A 23,006-nucleotide genomic window follows, 5' to 3' on the forward strand; every position below is an offset into this window, starting at 1 on the left:
ATTATCCCTAAGATCCTCTTTAGCCTTATTAAAGACTGAGGCAAAATATTTGTTTAGATATTGGGCCATGCCTAGATTATCCTTAACCACCCCTCCATCCTCAGTGTTTAGCGGTCCCACTTCTTCTTTCTTTGTTTTCTTCTTATTTATATGGCTATAGAACTTTTTACTATTGGTTTTAATTCCGTTTGCAAGGTCCAACTCTACTCGACTTTTAGCCTGTCTCACTTTATCCCTACATGTTCTGACCTCAATAAGATAGCTTTCCTTGCTGATCCCTCCCATCTTCCACTTCCTTTATGCTTTCTGCTTTTTCTTAATCACCTCTCTGAGATGCTTGCTCATCCAGCTTGGTCTACAACTTCTGCCTATGAATTTTTTCCCCTTTCTTGGGATGCAGGCTTCCAATAGCTTCTGCAGCTTTGATTTAAAGTAATCCCAGGCCTCCTCTACCTTTAGATTCGTAAATTCTTCAGTCCAATCCACTTTCCTAACTAATTTCCTTAATTTTTGAAAGTCAGCCCTTTTGAAATCAAAAACCCTAGTTGCAGATTTATTTTTGTTAATCCTTCCGTTCAGTTTGAACTGAATTAGCTCATGATAGATTAGCAGTGAAGCCAGAATTATTATAATAGACCCTGGAGAAGTATCATACATTAATTATTGAATAAAGAAAGTTTAGGATTGATTATTTTAATTTAAATGGTAAATGTTACAGTAGTAATAAAGAACTTGCTTCATTAACAATAAGATTTTTATAACAGGTGTTTGTGCTTGGCACCAACTGCAGTGGCTGTTTGGGAACAGGCGACATTCAGAGCACTATTGAACCACAGAGATTAGATACTTTATGTGGCAAAAAGATAGCATGTCTGAGCTATGGAAGTGGTCCTCATGTTGTTGTTACTACTGCAGGTAATGTGTGGTGAGAATATTGTATTTTTAAAATGTGTGCCTTCTTCAGTTGGCCCAATTATTTGTGAGAGACCTGAGTTGTGAGAGTGAAATGGACAATCCTGCTTCTTAGACTGGTATAGTAGTAGTGAAAATGCAAAGGTATAGATTCTGTGGAAGGATTAATAATTATACCATAGTTCATATCCCAATAGGTACCTGATGAAGTGGTACGTCAAACATTGTTTAACCTTCCTGATAGTATGCTATGGCTCCTAAAACACTTCAAAGTATACTTTTCAAGGATACAAAGTGGAGATGGTATATTTCAATAATGATAATAATCCTACTAATAATTAATATATTATTGATATTCATTATTAATAAATAATGACAGTATTTAGCACAATATAGTGCTTTTCATCTGAGGAATTCAAAGTACTTTACAAAGAATGGAAAGTATCATTATTCCGATTTTGATGAGCAAACCAAGGCACAGAGACAAATTACTTGACCAGGGCCAGAAGTGGCAGAGCTAGGAATAAAATTCAGGTCTCATCTGACTCCTCTCTTCTGGACTACACTATCTCCTATCACTTTCTTTTGATGTGATTCTCTTGGTATTGAAGATTGGGGAAAAAATAGCATTCTTGTGTACACTGGACTAATAGCCTAGAGGTCTTTTGGAAGTGTGCACCATTGTTGAACTTGACTTTTCATTTTCTGTCATCTTGTGATGCATAGTCATTAGATAAGTAGATGTTTTAAAATTGATTTTTCACACTTTTATTATAGAAGGAGAAGTGTACACATGGGGCCATAATGCTTATAGTCAACTGGGCAATGGTACAACAAATCATGGTTTAGTTCCCTGTCAAGTCTCTACTAACTTGGTAAACAAGAAAGTAATTGAAGTCGCCTGTGGCTCTCACCATTCCATGGTGTTAACATCTGATGGAGAGGTGAGACGAGTTAGCATAAATCTGCATAAACTGCATTTTCCTTTGTATGGAATTTATATAGGATGCTGGAAAGAGAAAAACATACAATGCCTAGCACAATGGGACCTGGCCTGGCTGTCCTCTAGGTGCTGCTGTGATATAAATATTTAATAATAACTGGAAGATCTGAGGTTTATCAATGTTTGTCCACCCACAATTGCAGGAAGTTGTTTATGGGATAGCTGATCCTAATGAAGGAACAGCACTTAGTATTGCAAAGGATGGCTAAAAAATCTATGACCTCTCCCACTATGCCCTGCTGTGAAAAATTTGTTTACACCATTAAATTTGGCAGTAAATTAAACTCTGTGCATATGTGGGAGGATCACCATAGTTAAATATCTAAACCCATTGAGGTACAAAGTATTGTTCTGTTACACTCTGAGATATTGTTGGTGTTCAGTTACTTGTCCTATTTTGTTTTCTTTCAGTAACTCTGTAAACAAAGAATCACAAGTATACCCCACAGAATGCATAATCTTTGATATTATTTCTTCTTGGTTTTTTTAACTAGTAGAGCATTAGAAATTAGAGTTGAAAGGAGCTGTCAGATTTCTGGAAGAAAATAAAAAAGGAAACAACCATTTTTGTGTCTTTCCTAGTTGCATAGAAAATAATTGCTGCGGTCCTGTAATCCACATATGTTTAGAATGTATTTTTTAATATGTGCAGTTTATATAACTTCTTTATCTCTTGGACATTTGGTTAAAGTAATATGTTACAGTCTTATTCTGTTAATGACTCTTCTATAACAGGTGTATGCATGGGGTTATAATAATTCAGGACAGGTTGGATCTGGTTCAACAGCTAATCAGCCAATTCCTCGAAGAGTTACCAGCTGCCTACAAAATAAGATAGCTGTTAATATAGCTTGTGGACAGATGTGCTCAATGGCTGTTGTAGAAAATGGGGAGGTAAGAATGTTCTTAAATTTAAAGTTAATTTGTCTGACTGAATTTTATTTTATTCAGCATTATTGGCTACAAATTGTTGATAGCATCTATCTTTGCAAGCACTATCACAGTTAAAACTGCTGAGAAAAGTAATATTAATCTGTAACTGCCAAAATCTGGTAGTCTGTACTTTTATAAGAAAGTTTTCATCAGAAATTGTCCTACTTGTTCCCACTGTCCCCACCACATATATAGACATATCATTTAAGAGATACTTTACCCAAATTTGCTAAAATTACCCCTTTCAGAACAAATCTCTGCAGTAAACAGAAAATAATTCATTTAAAATTAATTCATTACATTCTTTTAAGAATAAATATTTGAACCCAACATTATTTTTTGACACTGTAATCCAGTGGTTCCCTGACTTTAACTAAAGTGACCCACCAACTATATTGTCTTTTTTTGCAACCCACCATTATATGCACCCTCCGCCTGGCACCGCAATCCTAAAACTGAAGTGCAGGAGAAGCCGCAGGGAGTGGGGTTTGGAAAATAAGCCTGCAGTGGTGGCTCCTGTCCCACGGAGCTGGGTATAGCTCCTCAATCCTGGCACATGGGGTCTCAGCACCACTCAGGTTTGGTTTGGCCACCCATTCTGTCAGAGGGGTGTCTGGGCCTAATTTGAGTGAGTGACACTGCGAACCATGTGCCAGGGTGCAATCCTTGGAGCTGTTTAAGGAAATTGATAGACTTATTGCCTGGACAGTTTTATTTCCTGGTGGCATTTCTGCAGTTATCTTTCATAATTTCCCATTTCAACTATTCAGGTAATAAACATTATGCTAGTAAATCAGCATACACTGTTCAGAAATCCATACAGAGTCATTTGATAACCATCCAGCATATTTTCTATCTTTAGAACCTGTGTGGCTGAGCTTTCATATGGCTCTTCTTTCCCCTGTTACTCCTTGGTGCTTGTACACTTGAGACCTAGTTCTCTCACTTATACCTCCCATTCGATTTCCAGAAAGTGTGTATAGTGTCCCTTTGTCATTCAAGTGGTTGGTTGCTTCCCTACCTGGAGATGTTACAAGAAGCAATTCTTTGGGCCATAGGGAGAAATATATCAGGATTGGCTCCTTGTGAAGCAACTCTCAACCATGTGCTGCTTTTAACAGCAGAAGAATCCGGCAAGGGAGATTTTTTTCAAACCTCTGCCATTGCCAGATTCTTTTCTCTGCCCCACCTCCCCATAGGTTTCTAGGTAGCCTAACCTCTGCTTCTCTGGAGGAAGGGGGAGGAGCATTGTTCCCCTCACCTTATTGGTCTAATGTTCCCCACATACTGAGTCAAGGTGAACAAAATTCCTTCTCCCACCTTGCTCAGGGCCTATTACATTTTTACAGACCATCAAGCAGTCAGTGATTGCAGGAAAAAGTCTCCCCTCCTTCCTGGCAACAGTTACCTTTGTCATCTCTCAAGCAGATGTCTTACACCCTACTTCGGCATTTCCCATCGTAGGGTGGATGTCATAGTTTTTGCAGTACACCATAGCTGCCACAGTGTCCCTACTTTTGTCTGGAAATACTGCATTCACCATGCTCTGTACTTCCCCTGAGTGCCTGGTAAGGGTAGGCAGAGAGCTTATTTCACTGATCTAGGCTTTAGGACCCAGAGAATTCCCCTTCAAGTCAGTAGGTCTTCTCAATCCTGCTGCTCAGGTATTTGTGTGCGTACACCTAGAAAGTAACTTGATTCCTACTCTGAAACTTGATTAGTCTTGGATACTGAGAGGGGAGGTCCATCCCTGTCAGCTATCCCATTAGCATAACACAATCTCTTGCTACTCTGGGACTAACAGAGGAGACCTGATTTATCTTTTCTGCTTTGAAACCACAATATCCTTCCCCAAAAGCAAAGAATATGGAGTATCTTCTGTTATACCTGCAACCAGCATCCCAGACCCTTCCTGGGTCTGTACAGAAATCTGTATGTAGAGTGAAAGCTTTTATACCAGGAACTTTAACCCACATTACACATCCTGGCAGCATTTCATGTGTTTCATGACATGGGGGTTAACTGTCATTTTAGCTCTAGTATCTCTCCATCCAGTGAATGTCTTTCCATTGATTACCACCTTCCATTCCCATTAGCTATGCCATGGATCTGCACCCAGGAGGGTGTAGCGTGATTTGTAGGCAATGGATTGGGGTGTAAATGGTTCAGTATTAGCCTGTCTGCTGATGGCATTTAATGTTCTGTGACTCCCTGCCTCCCTATCTCTCTCCACTCCTCCTCTCTCAGTCACACAGATAATTCTGTGAGGTTGATGTTCAGCTGACATTTCTAGCATTGTACCTGGGACTCGATGGGTAACCTGGGAAATTCCGAATAAAGTGACTCTGTTGGCCATGTATGGCACATAGCTTTTCCCCATTGGTTCCCCCCTGGGTGTAGGTCTCAGTTTAGGCCCAGTCCTTGGACTCTGATTCCATTCCATGCCTGTTAGGTTTTCTATCAAACCAGGATGACTAGCCACATAATGGTCTGCCAATTTCACAGATACAGTAATATCTCTAGGATTTTTGTTTGATTTGAGATCAGGGTGGCAGAGTTTATAGAACTGTTTTTATATTCATTAATTTGTAGGACTCATCGACCATTTTGACCCTCCAACCAGTTCCCCATTTCCTTACATAATACTTAATTAGAGCTGAAACCTCAGTATAGGTCATATCCCTTTCTTCTCTGAATTTCCTGAAACCTTCACCTATATATATACCAAGACTCAGTTTAAACTTTGTTAAAAAAGCTTGTTTACAATTATTTTAATCTTCGTAATCCTTCCCTTCTCATAACGGTGAAAATGTCCAAGACCCTTGTCCCAGACAGTACTAGAGTCAGCTACTGTACTATGTCCTCTTTCCCCACCTTATTCAGTTCACACCCCATTTCGAAAGCAATAAGAAACACATCCATGTCATCCCCCTCCCTAAAGTGATGAAGGATGGAAGGATGTGGACAAATTGGAGAGTCCAGCAGAGGACAACGAAAATGATCAGGGGGCTGGGGCACATGACTTACAAGGAGAGGCTGAGGGAACTGGGCTTGTTTAGTCTGCAGAAGAGAAGAGTGAGGGAGGATTTGATAGCAGCCTTCAACTACCGGAAGGGGGGTTCCAAAGAGGATGGAGCTCAGCTATTCTGAGTGGTTGCAGATGACAGAACAAAGAACAATGGTCTTAAGTTGCAGTGGGAGACGTCTAGATTAGATATTGGGAAACACTATTTCACTAGGAGGGTGGTGATGCACTGGAATGGGTTACCTTGGGAGGTGGTGGAATCTCCATCCGTAGCGGTTTTTAAGGCCCGGGCTTGACAAAGCCCTGGCTGGGATGATTTAGTTAGTGTTGGTCCTGCTTTGAGCAGGGGATTGGACTAGATGACCTCCTGAGGTCTCTTCCAACCCTAATCTTCTGTGATTCTAAGTAATTTGGAGTCTATGCCACCCACTAGGATACAGGAAGTCTGGCTTTACCTACTGGATTAAGGATTTGAAGGCACAGTTTCTCCATCTCGAGCTGATATTAATGTGCCTTGTCCTTCTGTTTCTCCTCATACTAGCACTACTTCTGCTTTTCTTCTCTCTTATATTGATGTTGGTGCTTCTCGTACTGGCACTGGTTCTCCTTCTCTTCATTTACTGCTGCTGCTGCTGCTCCCAGTCTGCAAACTGTTGGATTTCCAGATACATTCTGTCCCTCTTCATCTGCAGCCGCTCCTGCTCTAGTTATTGAGCTATCTACAACTCCTGTTGCAGGGGTGTACTTGGCCTTCATGTGCTTGGCCTTCATGGTACATAGCTGCTGCCACTGTCAGTCTCTTCCCTGTTTCTCTCTAGGGGTAGATTCCCCAATTTTCCTCGCCTTCTTGACTCTCTGCCAGTGGGCTGGAAGTTCCCTGCAGACCTAACCCATTATTCTGCTTCTGGTCATTAGAACTGAGCAAATCAACTAGCTGTGTTCTAGTCTGATCCTCAGTGTTGAACTGCCTTCCTCTGAATAGCCCAGACAGCTGATTTTTCTTCAGCTGTTCATAATTCATCTTGTCATCTCTCTTTTCTCTGTTCCTTTCCCAAAAAGACTATTGAGTCTTTTTTCTGCTTTTACCCATTCAGGTACTTGCTTCACTCATGTTGGCACTTATGCAGTTCACACTGTTACAGATCCCTGCACACTGTGCCATCAATGGGCTGTGTCAAGCAGCACTTTGAAGCTGCCACCCTTATATGCCCCAGGTTCAGCATATCCCTATCCCCACTTTCATGTTACAATTATACTGATGAGCAAACCCACAGTATTTTTGGGCGCTACAGGGATCTTTAGCTTAGGTAAAAGAAACATTGCTGCAGGGTAAATGGGGAAGCTAAAGACACAGAAGAGTAAAGTTCAGAGAGAGAGAGGCAACCAGCTTAACCATAAAAGTTATTTATTGAATAATAATGATGATTACACAAGGGGAGCCTAAACCAACATAACAGTTACATTATTAAAGGTTAATACCTCAGGTAGAAAAGAAAACAGAGAGAGAGAGAGAGAGAGGGATCTCACCCACTCCATGAGGATGGAACTGGTTGGGATTCCCAGGTGATCGTGGTAGCTCAAGGTCCTGAGTGCTGGAGGCAGGCGGAGCCCCCTGCACGATCAGTCAGGAGAAGATGGAGTCCCAGTGGAACTGATGCATAGTTGGATCCAAGCATCAGAACACTTACTTGAACATAGGTAGGGGTTTTTGTAGAGAAACAACAATGGTTCAAGGGAAAACACTAGATTTGTTTATGGGTAAACTGATGATTCAAGGGTTTTTTTAGGCTAGACAATAGGAGCTGATCATTCTTGGCTATGGGTGGTGTTTTCTTCCAGGGAGCTCACAATTCAATTAGGCTGCTTCAGTATTTTGGATATCAGTCAAGGATTCATTACTAGAATTGGTCTGATAACTGCTAAGCTGGGTGTGTGCAGGTGTAGGTTCATTAACATCTGGAGCAGAGATCCCCCATGATGCAGTGCTTCTCTGCTCTTCTGGTCCCAGAGTTCAGTGCAGTTCTCTGTTCTCCATTCTGTATGCTAATGGAGATGTTTCCTTGTCCCATCTTTCATGCAGATGAGGCTATGGGAGTTGACTCTGTTCTCCATTCTGTATGCTAATGGAGATGCGTTAATCTTGTCACCCTTGTCAGGAGGGGTCTAGGTGTGTCTCCCAACGCCCTTCACTGCTCTCTGCAAGTCTTTTCTCTGAACAGTTTTGGTTCAAGCAGAGACTGCCGGGGGAGGGAGGGTGTCTTTCATGAGGACAGGCTAGATATTGCGCCCTGGTTCCCCATGAGCACAGAGCTGTCTGGTATCAAGGCTTCTTTGTAGGTATCCCTACATGGACTGTACATGTGTACTTTTTGAGAATCTGTGACTGGGAATAATCAGAAAATCCCCTAAATCGAGATGATTTTGGATGCCCACTCAGGAAGAGCCTTCTTCCTAGAAGGACTCCTGAATATTCAGTTTGCTATTGTAAAACTGTGAAAGAATCCCAAACAAATAATAATATTGTTTCTTATCGCCTCAGGCACACATGACGCTTTATGCTCATTTCAGAATGAAACCTCTTCAGCATTGGCTGGCAAAAATTACCTGCCAAATTCAAAGAGCATTTATATAATGCTAATTGTCCCAAAAGAGATGCTCCCATCTCTTCCCGGGTAGTCAGTATGCTAAATATCTGTGGCATTTTTTCCTCCATCACAATCAATAACTCGTACATCAGATTTGTCCAACCTGGGATGGGGAGTGCACTTCAATGACCTAACACAGAGGTGGGCAAACTATGACCCATGGGCCACATCCGGCCCGCGGGACTGTCCTGCCCGGTGCTTCAGCTCCCTGCCAGGGAAGCTAGCCCCTGGCCCCTCCCCTGCTGTCCCCCCTTCTCCGCAGCCACGCTGCCATGAGAGCAGCACTCTGGGCAGCGGGGCTGCGCATTCCTGCAGGGCAGTGCAGCAGCATGTCTGGCTCCCTCCAGGGGCTACTGCGGCCAGACATGCTGCTCTGAGCAGCATGGTAAGGGGGCTGGAGCCAGGGGTCCTGGGGGACGAGCAGGGGTCAGAGGTTTGGTGGGGCGGCAGTCAGGGAGCAGGGGGTGAAGGTTCTGGCAGGGGGAGACGGTCAAGAGATGGGGAACGCGGGACGGGGGAGTTGAATAAGTGTGGGAGTCCTGGGGGGGCCTGTCCGGGATAGGGGGTCAGGGAAGGGGGTGTTGGATAGGCATAGGGTCCCAGGGGGCCTTTCAGGGGGTGGGGGTGTGGATAGGGGACAAGGAGTAGGGGGTGGGGTCCTGGGGGCAGTTAGAGGCAGGGGGTCCCGGGAGGGAGTGGTTAGGAGACAAGGAGCATGGGGGTTGGATGGGTCAGAGGTTCTAAGGGGGGCAGTCGGGGGTGGGAAGTGGGAGGGGTTGGATGGGGGCAGGGGCCAGGCTGTTTGGGGAAGCACTGCCTTCCCTACCCTGCCCTCCATGCAGTTTTGCAACCCCAGTATGGCCCTTGGGCCAAAAAGTTTGTCTACCCCTGACCTAACAACTCGTTGTTGGAACCATTTTGAATAATGACTGCATATCTATGTATTGGAGATGAGGGCAATCCATCTAGGTCTCAAATTCTTTCTGCTTCACTTAAAGCATAGTCCAAGTAGTCACTGACAAAATGACAGCTGTGCTTTATGTGAACAAACGAGGAGAAACTCCTTCCAAATAGTAGTGCAAGGAAGTTAAAATACTATAGGACTGATTCATCCATGACAGCATTTACCTGATAGTACTTCATCTAGTGGGAAAGGACAACAGCCTGGTCAATCAGCTGACAGGGAGGGGAAGAGCTACGGAATGGTCCCTAAACCCATCAGTGGCAGAAACAGATGTTAGCAATGAGACAATACCAAATACCTGAGGTTCTGCTCGAGAGCTTGTCCATTTCAAATGCATTCCTATCCGACTGGGGAATAGGCCTCCTCTACACTTTATCCCTATTTCCTCTAATCCAAAGAGAAGTACAAAAGATAAATACTACAGTTCCATGGTAATTCTTATTGCTCCAACATGGGCAAGGCAGCAGTGGCTTCCAGATCCTTACCTCTCCAGGTGAGTATATGGTTCTCCCCCTGTGATGTTACAGGTGAGTATATGGTTCTCTCCCTGTGATGTTACCACAGGTCTGTTCTCAGGAGGCCAGCCAAAGCTTGCACTCAGACCCACAGTCCCTATACTTTAACAGCATGGTCGAAAAATGCTTGTTCATCAGGCATGCAACACATGCTACTAAACTCCAAAAAGCAATCTATTCATAAGTGCTATGACTCCAGTGGATAAGAATTGTCTTTTGGGCATTGGATAAAAACATATCTTCATCATCATCATCATCATCATTAATTCAGTCCATACTTGAATACTTGCTACACCAGAAGCTGTTCGACCTATCGGTATCCTTGCTGAAAGTCACTTAGTTGCCATTTCAGCCTAGCCGTGGACAGCAGACCGAATTTATCCATGACTTAGTTAAGAGATTTATGAAGGGTACAGTGAACATCTATCCACCAGACAAGAAACTCCCCTACCATCGTGGGATTTTAATCTAATCCTTACTCAATTTAATGAGACCATACTTTGAACCAATAAATGAGTGTTCACTGTTTCACCTGTCAATCAAGACAGTATTTGTCATAGAAACAATATGCATTGCACTGCCAGAAGTATAAGCAAACTTCAAACCTTGATGGTGTCTCCACCATTCACAGTGTTCCACAAGGACAAAGTAATCCTCCACACACATCCTAAATTCCTTCCCAGCTGATAACTGATTTCAATCTTGAGTGAATAATTAGTCTACCAATATCCTTTCCAGACCTCATGCATTTAAGTGAGTCAGAACTCTCTTAGATGCTAAAAGGTCAGAAGCATTCTCTTTAGGTAGTCCCTAGATCTCTTTATATCTTACAGAGAGAATAGTAAAGGCTAGGCTATTTTAACTCAATGCTTGCCTAATGGGTTAGACTGTATATTAAGGGGAGCCACAAAACCTCTGTCCCTCTTCCTGTAAAGTTTAGTACACATTCCACTAGGGCTAAGGCAGGTTCTTTGGCATGACTTAGACATATTTCCATTATTGAAATCTGCAGAGTTGAAACAGGGAGTTTTATACACACACATTTACTAAATATTGTTTTCTCTCTCTTTAGCATCCAGATCTGATGCACAGATTGTTAGGGCAGTACTCAAGACATTGTTTAATTAGGACTATGTGTCCCAGCTGTGTCCTCAGTAGACGGTATTGCTTATCAAACTATCCCAAGAGTGGGAAGGTGTACAGACTACTCGAAGAAGAAATGAAGGCTGCTTACCTGTAAGTGGAGTTCTTTGAGAAATTGTACAGTGCATGGAACTGGACTCTACATATTCCCAGTGCATGCTCACCTTTGCCTCTTCCTCAGAATCCTAATAATATTCTTGAATCTGAGGAGGCAGTGCAGGAACTGAGATGGCTGGAAAACCACACCCTCTGGTCTTCAGAAAGTTCAGGAACAAAAATGAGAGGAGGGGGTGCAAGAGCAGTGCAACAGGCACTGCTATGAATCATTCTACCCAAGATTGTGAATGCGTAGAGTCCATCTTTGAGAACTCTAGTTACAGGTGAGCAACTCTCATTTTCCCCATGGAGTTTTTGTTCAGATCTCAGTAAAAGAGACTGAAAAAATCTTACACATCCATTTATGCAGGATTTATTCTTATTTGTAATTCACATGTTTTGTCTTTTCCAGTTTGCCTGAAAAAAGGCTTTTCAAAACAGATGCCATAGGGACAGTGCTTTTTTCTTTTTCTTTGTCCACAATTGGTTGCTATTGAAAATAGGTTATGTTTATTAATGTGCTAAAACTCATAAAACTTGCAGTTCAGTGTATAAAACATGAATGGAACACTTTTCACTAAAGAAGTAGCAGAGTAGCAAAATATACTTCCCCAAATGCTTTTTTGAAGTATTCAGAATAATATCCTTAAGTTTACTCAAACTATATCACTTGTGTTTAAGACCTTCTTAAGAACTTCTTCCAGTTTAAGATATTTTTGTTTTCTTTTGGGATCGATTTTTAAATGAGAGATGAGCTCTATGACAAAGGAAGCTAGAAGCAGAGCTTGCTTTGCATATCAGGGAACAGAACAGTTACTGGTAGTCCACTTCTATGTACTAAAAATTCTAAGTATTGGATGATATATTCCTGGAAGACTTGGACTGGGCAAACAGAATACATGGGGTAGAATTTTAGTGCACTGTATAGTTGATATTGTCAACAGGAGCTGTGTGCGACCTGCCATATAATGTGCAAAAGTATTTTTATAAATCACTAGAAGAAGAGACATCAGAGGGGTAGCCGTGTTAGTCTGGATCTGTAAAAGCGACAGAGTCCTGTGGCACCTTATAGACTAACAGATGTATTGGAGCGTAAGCTTTCATGGGTGAATACCCGCTTCATCGGATGCATGGGTATTCACCCACGAAAGCTTATGCTCCAATACGTCTGTTAGTCTATAAGGTGCCACAGGACTCTTTGCCGCTTTTAGAAGAAGAGAGTTTCTTTGGAGGTGTCATTGCAGAGAATTGCACATTATAACACTATAAAATAGATATGTTTTTTTCAAGAGAAGTGGAGAAACTACATAGCAAACAAATTAAAATCTCAATCTTTCTTTTTAGGTCTATGTCTGGGGTTACAATGGTAATGGCCAGCTTGGATTGGGCAGCAGTGGTAATCAGCCAACACCCTGTAGAATAGCTGCTTTACAAGGCATTCGTGTGCAGCGGGTATGTTTATTATGTCATGTCAAGCCCTTTATGAACAGAAGAAATAGCATGTGGCAAATGCAGATTCTAAAGGGAATATTCTGCACTCAATGGAGGCAAGGCATTAGTGATTTGGTTAAAGCCCTAAACATAGTAATGAAAATATACATCTGAAAAATGAACTTTCCCCTCCATTAGACAGAAGGGTGAAAATGTAGCCCAATTGAAGTCAATTGCAGTTTTGCTATTGACTTCAGTGGAGCCAGGATTTCATCTGAGGAATTTTAGGAATCTTTATAATCCATGTTTAGTTCCTCTTAAAAGGTAATTGGCACTCTCATCTTTCATTGACATCTACTTTTGTTTGTCAAAGCCAAAGTTTGTTGACCACCCGGCCACACTCCAAGGCTCCCTTGTTCTCCTTGGCTGTTCCTAGGAAGAAGAAAATAATTTATAAGAGATGGTGCTGGAGAAATCTGTCAGTGGATGGTTATGGGGGATTTACGAAAGCAGTCTTTTGAAGATTGGTTCCTAATTGTAACATTGGATGGATGTTTTTTATCAATTGAAATAAATAAAAATACATAGCTTTCTATCCAATTCTCATTCACAGGTATGGGTCCCCACAAGAGATAGCTTAGCTGGGAGGGCATGGTAATGGAGAAAGAGGTCCCTAGCATAATTAAGAAAAATATTATTTCCTACTTTCCCTTATCTTTTTCTCCTTTTAAGAAAGTGTTGTTTTAATAACAAGTTTTGATTTAGGTCCCAAGTATTTATACAGTTAGATATAGGCCTTGATTCAACAAAGGGCTTAAGTATACTTAAGTATATATTTAACTGTAAGCACATAACTAGTCCCATAGAAGTCAGTGGGATGGATGTCACATGCTTAAACACTTAAGTCTTAAGCTTTTAGCTGGATGGAAGCCATAGCGTTTAATACTATAGTTAAATGGGACTATTTACAGTAGTTAGCACTACACTTGGTAGCAAGCATTTACAGCATCAGGCCTATAGTTTCAAACTTTACTTTATGCCATGTTACGAGTTTTACTGCAAAATTTGTAAAGTTTTCCTAGTTCTCTCTGATTTCACCTGCTTCTGAGATCCCCTTGTTGTGTTTCAATGTGCCTCTGTTATTTCTTCTTTTGTACATTTTTCATTAACTCTTACTGTGCTCTTAAAAGGTTATTGGCTTGTGAATTTTTAAAAAATATAAGCAGGTTTTCTCACAGGCATTTCTTTGCTCAAAATCTCTTATCCTGTTTCTGTTCCCGATTATAGTGTGATTTGTGTTTATTTTTGTAAGTTGTATTGCCTGTGTTTAGAGCCCTACCAAATTCAGAGCCATGAAAAATGTGCCACGGACTGTGAAATCTGGTCTTTTTGTGCTTTTACCCTATATTATACAGATTTCACAGGGAGACCAGAGTTTCTCATATTGGGGGTCCTGACCCAAAAGGGAATTGCAGGGGAGTTGCAAAGTACTTTTAGGGAGGTCACGGTATTGCCACCCTTACTTCAGTGCTGCCTTCAGAGCTGCGCAGTTGGAGAGTGCCAGCTGCTTACTGAGGGCCTAGCTCTGCAGGCAGCAGCGCAGAAGTAAGAGCGGCAATACCATACCATGACATCCTTACTTCTGTGCTGGTGGTGGCTCTGTCTTCAGAGCTGGACTCCCAGCCAGCAGCCGCCACTCTCCAGCTGCCCAGCTCTGAAGGCAACACCACCGCCAGCAGCTGTGCACAAGTAAGAGTAGCAGTACAGCAACCTCCTCTACAATAACCTTAAGACACCTCCACACGCACAAACACAACTCCTTTTTGGTCAGGACCCCTACAATTACAACACCATGAAATTTCAGATTTAAATAGAGGAAATCATGAAATTTACGATTTTTTAAATCCTGTGACCGTGAAATTGACCAAAATGGACCGTGAATTTGGTAGGGCCTACCTATGTGTTTATCTTCTTGGTATAGAATCAATAGTATGAAAATATATTTATTTGTCTGAATTAATTTGCTGGTAAGTAAGATGAGGTGTTTTTTTATTATTATTCATTGCAGGTTGCCTGTGGCTATGCACATACATTAGTGCTAACAGATGAAGGTCAGCTGTATGCATGGGGAGCCAATTCGTATGGTCAGTTAGGCACTGGCAATAAAAGTAACCAGTCTTACCCTGCACCAGTTATTGTTGATAAGGACAGGTAATATTTACACTATAATAATCAGGCATTAATCAAAATAATCACAGAAGTGCTGCTCAAAATCACAGTGACTTTTTTGGTAGAAATCGCTTGTAATTGCTAGCTATGGTTATTTCACAGACCTAAACCTGAATAGATTCTAATGTTGGCTGACATTTACATTTGTAAGTTAAAATTTGACCTAGCTGGAAATATATGCATTGCCATGATAAATAGATGTGAAAGGGAGACTATAAATTCTGGGGCTGGCTGTTTCCTGCCTCTCTCTCTCCTTCAGCTGCATCCTACTTCTCAGAGTATTTTATGAGTTTTAATTGTATGCTGTCATTGGTGCTCTGCTGCCACTTCTCTATACTGAGTCAACCAAAAACAAGGCTTATTATTTTTTTACAATTTATTTGCTATGTTAATAATAGTTTACCATTAAGATTGATCAGACAAAAAAATGTGGAAAAAGTCAGAAGAGTGGATATTTACAATTTGCCTGTAGCTATTGCATTAAATACTGCTTCTATGTTTTATAGTCATAGATTAGTAAGGGGAAGGCTGGAGGGAATAAAATTATATTTCTGCCTGAAAATTTAGCTTTTACAAATTTCTTAGTCTTAATTTCTGATAATCAGTAATAGAATAATTTCTATGGATAATGCAATACTTTGTGTTCTATCAGTGGAAATGTGAATGTGTTCCTTACTAGAGTATATTAAGGTCTTGTTGAATAAACCATTTTGGTTTTTCTGCTGTGAAAGACTTCAAAAATGGGTAATGCTACTCTTACAATTGTTTCTGTCTCCACCTGCTAAAAGGAAGAGGTCATTGCTATATGATATTGTGTGGTGTTATTTCGGCTTAATCTGTTGCTTTTTTCAAACATCAGTATTTAATTTTTGCTTAAAATATTTTTGCTGCAGTCCAAATATGTTTAGTACCTTTTAATAAAAATGTTATATATTGCCTCATCAGTTGTTGGCCAAATCCTGTGTTCCTTATGACAATGGGAGTACTGCCTCACATAATGAGCTGCAAGATTTTGTCTTAAAAATGTATATATGTATAGATAAATATATACACACACAACTTCATCACTAATCATACAAGTTATACTTCAGACTGCAAAACAGTGGGTTGTGTAACATTGAATGTGATGGGAGTTTTGAAAACCTAAAATCAACCTCTAGGGTTAGTGAAGCATCTTAACATAGCTAAAATGAGGGAGGTAATGTTCTTTAATTAGTGCTTTCCTTGGGTCTAGGTCCTTCATTTGGAAAATGTTCTAAAAGATGGCCTACAGAATAATTTAGTTAGTACATGTGCATGCATATTAGTTAGAAGTAATGCTAAGAATAGGTGTAATATTGTAATGGTTGCACTTTGATGTGATTTTAATTAAATAGTAAAATATTCTATTATAAATGTGATTTTGCTGTTTTCAGGGTGAAAATTGAAGGAGTAACTAGATGCTGTATATGTACAAATAGAGAACAACCTTATTTTCAGTTGTCTTGCATGCTATGGAAACATTTTGTCATTTATGAGGGGAGTGGTGGGGGGAGGAATATATTCCCATAAAACTTGAAATGCATGCAAGCCTACAAAAGTAGATATGGAGTAGTAAGCTTTTTCACTGCACTTTGTCCTTATGCCAGTGTTTTTGTTTGCTTATGAATTTAGAGTTATAGAAATTGCAGCCTGCCATTCTGCTCACACTTCTGCTGCTAAAACCCAGGGTGGCCATGTGTATATGTGGGGTCAGTGTCGTGGCCAGTCTGTGATTCTTCCACACCTTACACACTTTGCCTGCACAGATGATGTGTTTGCTTGTTTTGCTACTCCTGCTGTGACATGGCGTCTCCTATCAGTAGGTGAGCTTACCGTGTTTTTTGTTGTTGTTGCATCCTAATCTTTTTTTTTTAATTTGGTGCATAAGAAAGGATAAATGCATTTGAAAAATACACTTTAGTTAATTTTAAAAATTTAAACTGGAAAATACAACCTACAGTATGTGTTAATTTTAATGACTGGACCTATGGAATTGTAAAAAATGCTGAGACTTTGTGACAGATTGTGGGTGCTAAATCATAGGCAGTCAGTTGCATTTTATGGGGTGACATTTTTCTGTGGGAATATACAAGATGGTCTCCTTTGTTTTGATTGGGGGTGATTGTATAGGCAGAGCTGGCTCTAAGTACCAGCAAAACAAGCAGGTGCTTGGGGCAGCACATTTCTAGGGGTGGCATTCTGGCGCCGGCCATGCTGCCCCTAGAAACGTGGCCCCACCGCCCCAGCTCGCCTCTGCTCTGCCTCCACCTGCTCCCCTGAGTGCGCCGCCACCGCTCTGCTTCTGCGCGGCAAGCCTGGGAGGGAAGGAGGAGAAGCTGAGCAACGGCGCGCTCGGGGGAGGCGGCGGTGGGGGAGCGGAGGCGACCTGGGGCGGGGAGCAGTTCCTCTACCCCCCCACCCTCACTCACCTCCGCTCCGCCTGCTCCCCTGAATGCACTGCCTCCCCCTCGCCTGAAAGGGAGGGGAGAGAAGCGGAGCGGTGGCATGTTCAGGGGAGCAGGAGGAGCAGAGGTGAGCTAGGGCGGGGGGTTGTGGGCGGGGGAGCCGCAGGAAGCAATGGGGTGGGGGGAAATGTTGCATGCCCGGGGAAAGAGGCAGGGCTGGGGATTTGGGGAAGGGGTTGGGAAAGGTCGGATTTGGGTGGGGCACACAAAAAAAAGCAGGACGGGCAAACATTTTTTTGCTTGAGGCGGCAAAAATCCTAGAGCCAGCCCTGTGTATAGGTATCCTGTTCTGGAGGTCCCTTCTTATAGCTCTGTTCTCCATAGTGTCAAGGTTTGTCTTCACTATGGGCTAAATTGGCACTGCTGTGATCGATGCAGCAGTGTCAATTTAGCGAGTCTGGTTAAGACATGCCAAGTCGATGGGAGAGCGCTCTCCCGTTGACTTCTGTAAACCACCTCAACGAGAGGTGTAAGCTATGTCGATGAGAGAGCTTCCGTCAACATAGCATGGTGCAGACGCTGCAGTAAGTCAATGTAGGTTACATCGACTTCAGTTATGTAGTGCATGATGGCTAAGGCAAGACAAGTAGAGCTGCTGAGTGATTTGGATTTGGAGAACCGGGGAACTTTTTTTATTCCTTTTTGTGATGGACATAGAGTAAGCATGCTCTATCTAAAACTGCAGTTTATTAGATTTAAGCACACACAAACATAAGCAATAGGTTTAGAACATCCCAGATATTTACCTAACATCTGGATCGCTATTGAGTAACTAAGAGGCGGTTCGCAATGGCCAGTTGTTCACCCACCGGGGGAAAAGGTCTCTCAAGATTTCTTCAGAGGACTGCTCCAAAGTACACTCTATTAGCTAACCTTTTATAACTAACTTCTACAAAACATATAGATCATAACGACACCTACTGGATCATCGCTTTTCTAACTTTCAATAAACTTTTAATATCCGAGAGGTCTAGACTCAAGGTATTCCAACCACCAAGGTTTTTAGTCTCAATTCTTTACTTGTTTATCCCCTCCTCCCATTCTGATTAGATATAACCCTGCTTCTAAAAGCCTGTTTCCAAATTAATCCTTAACTATGTGATATTCCGTTTCATTAATTCAGGATGGCTGAATGCACATAATATGGTTGCAATTAACTTGATCACATTCTGGGGTATACACCCCTCAAATCCAGGGCAACAGGGCAGGGGGTTGGGGCGCGGGAGGGGGGCGAGGGCTCCAGGCGGCACTTACCTTGGGGGGGCTCCCCAGAAGTGGCAACATGTCCCTCGGTTTGCTCCTAGGCAGAGGCACAGCCAAGCGTCTCTGTGCACTGCCTCTGCCTGTAGGCTCAAAGCCTGCAGCTCCCATTGGCTGTGGTTCCCAGCCAGTGGGAGCTGTGGAGTCGGTGCTTGGGGCAGAGGCAGTGCACGGAGCCCCCTGGCTGTGCCTCCGACTAGGAGCCGAGGGACATGTTGCCACTTCCACGGTGCCACACAGAGCCAGGTAGGGAGCCTGCCAGCCCCTCCTCAGCACCAGCACAGGGTCCCAGGCCGCGTGCTGCTGCCTGCCCTCCCTCAGCACCAGCGCGGGTCCTAGGTTGCCTGCCCCCAGAGCACCCGCGGTGCCCCTCGGCCGCCCTCTCCCCCCCACCCAGAGTAACAAAGGCTTAGTCAGGGGCATATAGTACAAGTCACAGACAGGTCACAGGGCGTGAATTTTTGTTTACTACCTGTGATCTGTCCATGACTTTTACTAAAAATACCTGTGACTAAAACATAGCCTTATATATCACTCATGCATGTGCATATTTGACTGCTTGTGTTCGTGATGCATGTTTTCACCAGGAATGCTTGTGTCAATGCGAAATGCAGTGCTCTATAGGTAAATATCCCAGTGTGCCATGAACTGCTGTCTAGTGCAATGCCTTTTGGGAAATTTTTGGCAATGTGTTGTGAGGTAGAAATGAATCGTGCAGGAATCTCTGTGAGCTAGGGGTCAAGTTCCCACAATGCAACTTTCTCCATCCTATAATGCCATCCATATCCCATAATCTTCATGCTTTTAAAAAAAAATCCCACAAACCTGCCCGGCACTTTTTGGTGTCCACCACTTCTGACAGAAGCACAGAGCTCGACACCATTCTCATAAACATTGCAAATACAGGACACATGATTCTTCTGTATTTTCAGACCTGCAGGATTGCTACTAGTTAGTGGGAAATCATTCTGAAGTTGGAAAATTCACAGTGGGGGCCATTGTCATGCAAGTGTGTAGGTCCATTAATTGTTTCTGCTACACAGGATTGTAGCTCTTGGCAATTTGAGGGACATAATGGAAGGATTTCCAGCAATGGGCTTCCTGCACTGAAGTGGGCTGATAGACTACATACATATTCTTATTTTAGCACAGAGTACATCAACAGAAAGGGCACTTCTCTATGATTATGCAAGGGTTAGCGGATCACCAAAGAAGCTTCACTGATCTCAATGTGGGCTGGCCAGGGAAGGTGCATGATGCTTGCATCTTTAAGAACACAGGACTGTTCAGAAAGCTGCAAACAGGGATGTTCTTTCCTGACTGGCAATATTGAAATGCCATTAGTAATCCTGGAGGACCCAGACTTGCTCCTTTGGCTCATAAAACTGTATACTGGCTACCTGGACAGCTCCAAGGAAGGATTGAACTACTGTCTAAGCAGGTGCAGAATGACTGTTGAATGTGCTTTCGGTAGATTGAAGGGATGCTGGCAGTGTTCGCTCACTAGATTAGATCTCGTGTGAAAAATATCCCAATGGTTATAGCTGCCTGTTATGTCCTGCACAATGTCTGTGAGGTTAAGGGGGAAGAGCTGCTGCCAGGGTGGAAGGCAGAGGTAGAGCAGTTGTCTGCTGACTTTCAACAACCAGACACAAGGGCCATGACAAGAGCTCAGTATAGAGCGATTCAGTTGAGGGTGGCTTTGAAAGAAGACTTTAACAGTCAGCCACTATAGTGTTCTGTGCTGGACTGTTGTCTGGGTCTGAAGCTTTGGGTGCTGTTAAGAATTGTGTGATGCTTGTAGTACATTTATAGCTGTAACTGGGTGTTTTCTTGAATCTATGAGTTGTGTGGTGCTCTACATTTACAAATATGGGATTCTTTGAGTACTGCTGTGCATTTTGCACTATGTGTTGTGAATTAATAAAGATAAAATTTCCAAAAAATAGAAAGGTATGGAATGGAAAAAAAACAGTGCAGATAAACCATGTACAAAAAACAGGCAATACAATATAAATGTAACATAAAATTAATGGAACAGAGCTTTTAAAACTGGAAAGACACCACTATTTCTGTCCATTTCAGTACACAAATGACGTCCATTGTGGTTGAAACAGAAAAATTTAAGTCTGTATTCCATGGGTATGAGTACAGGGTGGTGGTATTGAATATTGGCACTATTTTCTACAGGTGGTTGTGATTTTAGCTGATATCTCACTTCTGCGGGTAACAAGGCACAGAGAGCTCAGCTGTTACTGGCATCCCAAAGCTGCCTGGGTCCATATGCCCCTAACCTGTTTACTGCAATAGTACCTGTCAAACTCATCATGGAGTGATGTGGGAAAGTGTCCTACTGTGGAGGAAGAAATAAGGCAGCCATCTCTAGAAATCTTTGGGAAAGGATTGCAGAGAACCTCCATGAAAGTTTCATCAAAAAGTCTCTCAGGATAAAGAGATGCAAGGAACAAACTGCTCTTCATGCCCCTCCTCCTCCACCGCCTAAACCTATAGGAGAATGAGCAAACACCAGATGTACCTCTGTTTGTTGCACTGCTACCTCTTCTCATATGAGTAAAACAGTAAAAAGTCTATAACCATGTTATGTTAACCTGGGGATGGGATGGGTGCCATATTTAAATGTTGTAAGGGAAAATACATGCCTGCACTTACCTGAGGTCCCTTCCTCTTCACTGGGTTCATCTGTGCTTGACTGGCAGGACTGGCTAGGTTGTTGTAGAGACTCAAACAGGTCCTGATTTGTGGCATGGCTGGATCCTACCTCTGCATCTCCCTCTTCTCCTCTTCCTCTTCCTCCTTGCTGTTCATAACAGGGGTTTCTGTCTTGGGCTCCTCCGAGGTATCCACAGTGGTTTGGGGTTTGCTGGTGGAGTCTCTGCCAAGTATAGCATGCAGCTCATTGTAAAAGTGGTAGGTCTGGGGTGCAGCACTAGATGGATTGTTGACGTACCTGGTCTTGTGGTTTGCCTGCTGAAGTTCCTTTGCTTTCATGTAGTACTGCGGCTGATCTCTGTCATACTCCTTTTCCTGCATCCCCGTGTAATCTTTTCATAGATGTCCACATTCCTGTGGCATGTTCATAGCTGTATTTGCACTGCCTCTTCTCCCCACAGGCTCAGGAGATCTAGTACCTCTTGTTTACTCCAGGCAGAAGTGTGTTTAGTGCATGGAGCTGGCATGGTTGGTTGGGCAGTTGCACACAACAAGGAATATCTGCTAGGTGTGCTCACAAAGCTGGACAATCAGGAAAAGGCATTTAAAAATACATGTGGTGAGGAGAAGCTTCCAGCCTCTGTGACCTCTGAGCAGTGGAGTTTACAATTGTGACCAGAGTGGTCACTGTTGCAAGAAATGGGGCATTGTGAGACAGCTGCTGGAGGACAGTTAGAGTTGATGCAAGTCATTCATTGTCTATACTTGCACTGCGTCGGCCTCAGAAGATTGACCATGGGGCTCACTGTTTGGGGAGGTGGTTTTAGTGCATTGCTGTAATGAGGCACCTGTGTTGGCATGAGACAAATTTGATTGTAGACACATACACCAAGCTATCTTTGTAGCATAAATCAGGTCTCAGCACGTGAAGAACATAGCAACCCATTTACTTAGTGTTCTGAGCTGTATTGAGCACATTACTTTTGAATTCCAGTTCTGGACTGGTTTTCTGTTTGCTTCTGGGTACCATGTGCTTTGGTCCAAAACTGTTTAGTAGTACGCACCCAGTTCCTGAGTATCTTTTTAATATTTGAAACAAAGCAGTTTTGTTAAAAGGACCTACTTTTATGCTTTGAGGGACTGGCAAATTCAGTGGTGAGTCCTCTACTCTAGAATTTGCTTTACTAAACCCAGCATTTGTACTTTAGGACATTGCATAAGGCCTCCTCTGTTAGCTCAGAATTTTGCCTGAGAAGGTCTGTTGTAAAAGGGTGTTATATTGATAGGATTGAGGAATGTGGCTGTGGTCCAGAGGGTAGCCTTTTTAGAAACTGAATGCATTCTCTGGATTGGTTTAGATACTGTTAGTATTTGCTTTAATTTAAATTTTATTTTAATTATGTTAATACACTAAAAATCTTAGGCAATGGGTACAGCTCATAAGTGTAAGTATTTAAATTGTAAATTCCATATAAAATAAATCTCTACCATGTTTAGGGTTTATAGCTATGAAAAACTGTTCCTTTGTGAAAAACATTGAACAGATGCTTAAGTGCATGTTGCTTTTGTTAGGTTTTAAAGCTTATATGTAAAATTCACTGAAGTGTTATGGTCCCCACTGAATACCAGATCTACATTTATACTGGAATAGTGTTAGAAAGAAACACATCAATTAGAGACCCTATTTCCTTTGA

General features: G+C 42.3%; 1 protein-coding gene across 26 annotated transcripts in view; it reads left to right on the top strand.

Annotated features, from left to right (window-relative positions):
- The window catches only part of RCBTB2 (RCC1 and BTB domain containing protein 2), an 82,295-nt gene that overhangs the window by 22,484 nt on the left and 36,805 nt on the right, over window positions 1-23,006 (top strand). For 24 of the 26 annotated variants that reach the window (XR_006277733.1, XR_006277735.1, XR_006277734.1 and 21 more), the window contains 6 exons: window positions 765-915; window positions 1,690-1,856; window positions 2,651-2,809; window positions 12,581-12,688; window positions 14,736-14,878; window positions 16,550-16,740. Coding sequence is in view for 21 of the 26 variants with exons in the window: in XM_043504524.1 (XP_043360459.1) it covers window positions 765-915; window positions 1,690-1,856; window positions 2,651-2,809; window positions 12,581-12,688; window positions 14,736-14,878; window positions 16,550-16,740 (919 nt within the window). In the remaining 5 variants the exon portion in view is untranslated. Of the gene's footprint in view, window positions 1-764; window positions 916-1,689; window positions 1,857-2,650; window positions 2,810-12,580; window positions 12,689-14,735; window positions 14,879-16,549; window positions 16,741-20,832; window positions 21,210-23,006 lie in introns of those variants that run through there. The other 2 variants (XM_038386587.2, XM_038386586.2) reach the window with 2 other exon arrangements.

The sequence above is a fragment of the Dermochelys coriacea genome, chromosome 1 (assembly GCF_009764565.3).
Source record: "Dermochelys coriacea isolate rDerCor1 chromosome 1, rDerCor1.pri.v4, whole genome shotgun sequence".
NCBI lineage: Eukaryota > Metazoa > Chordata > Testudines > Dermochelyidae > Dermochelys > Dermochelys coriacea.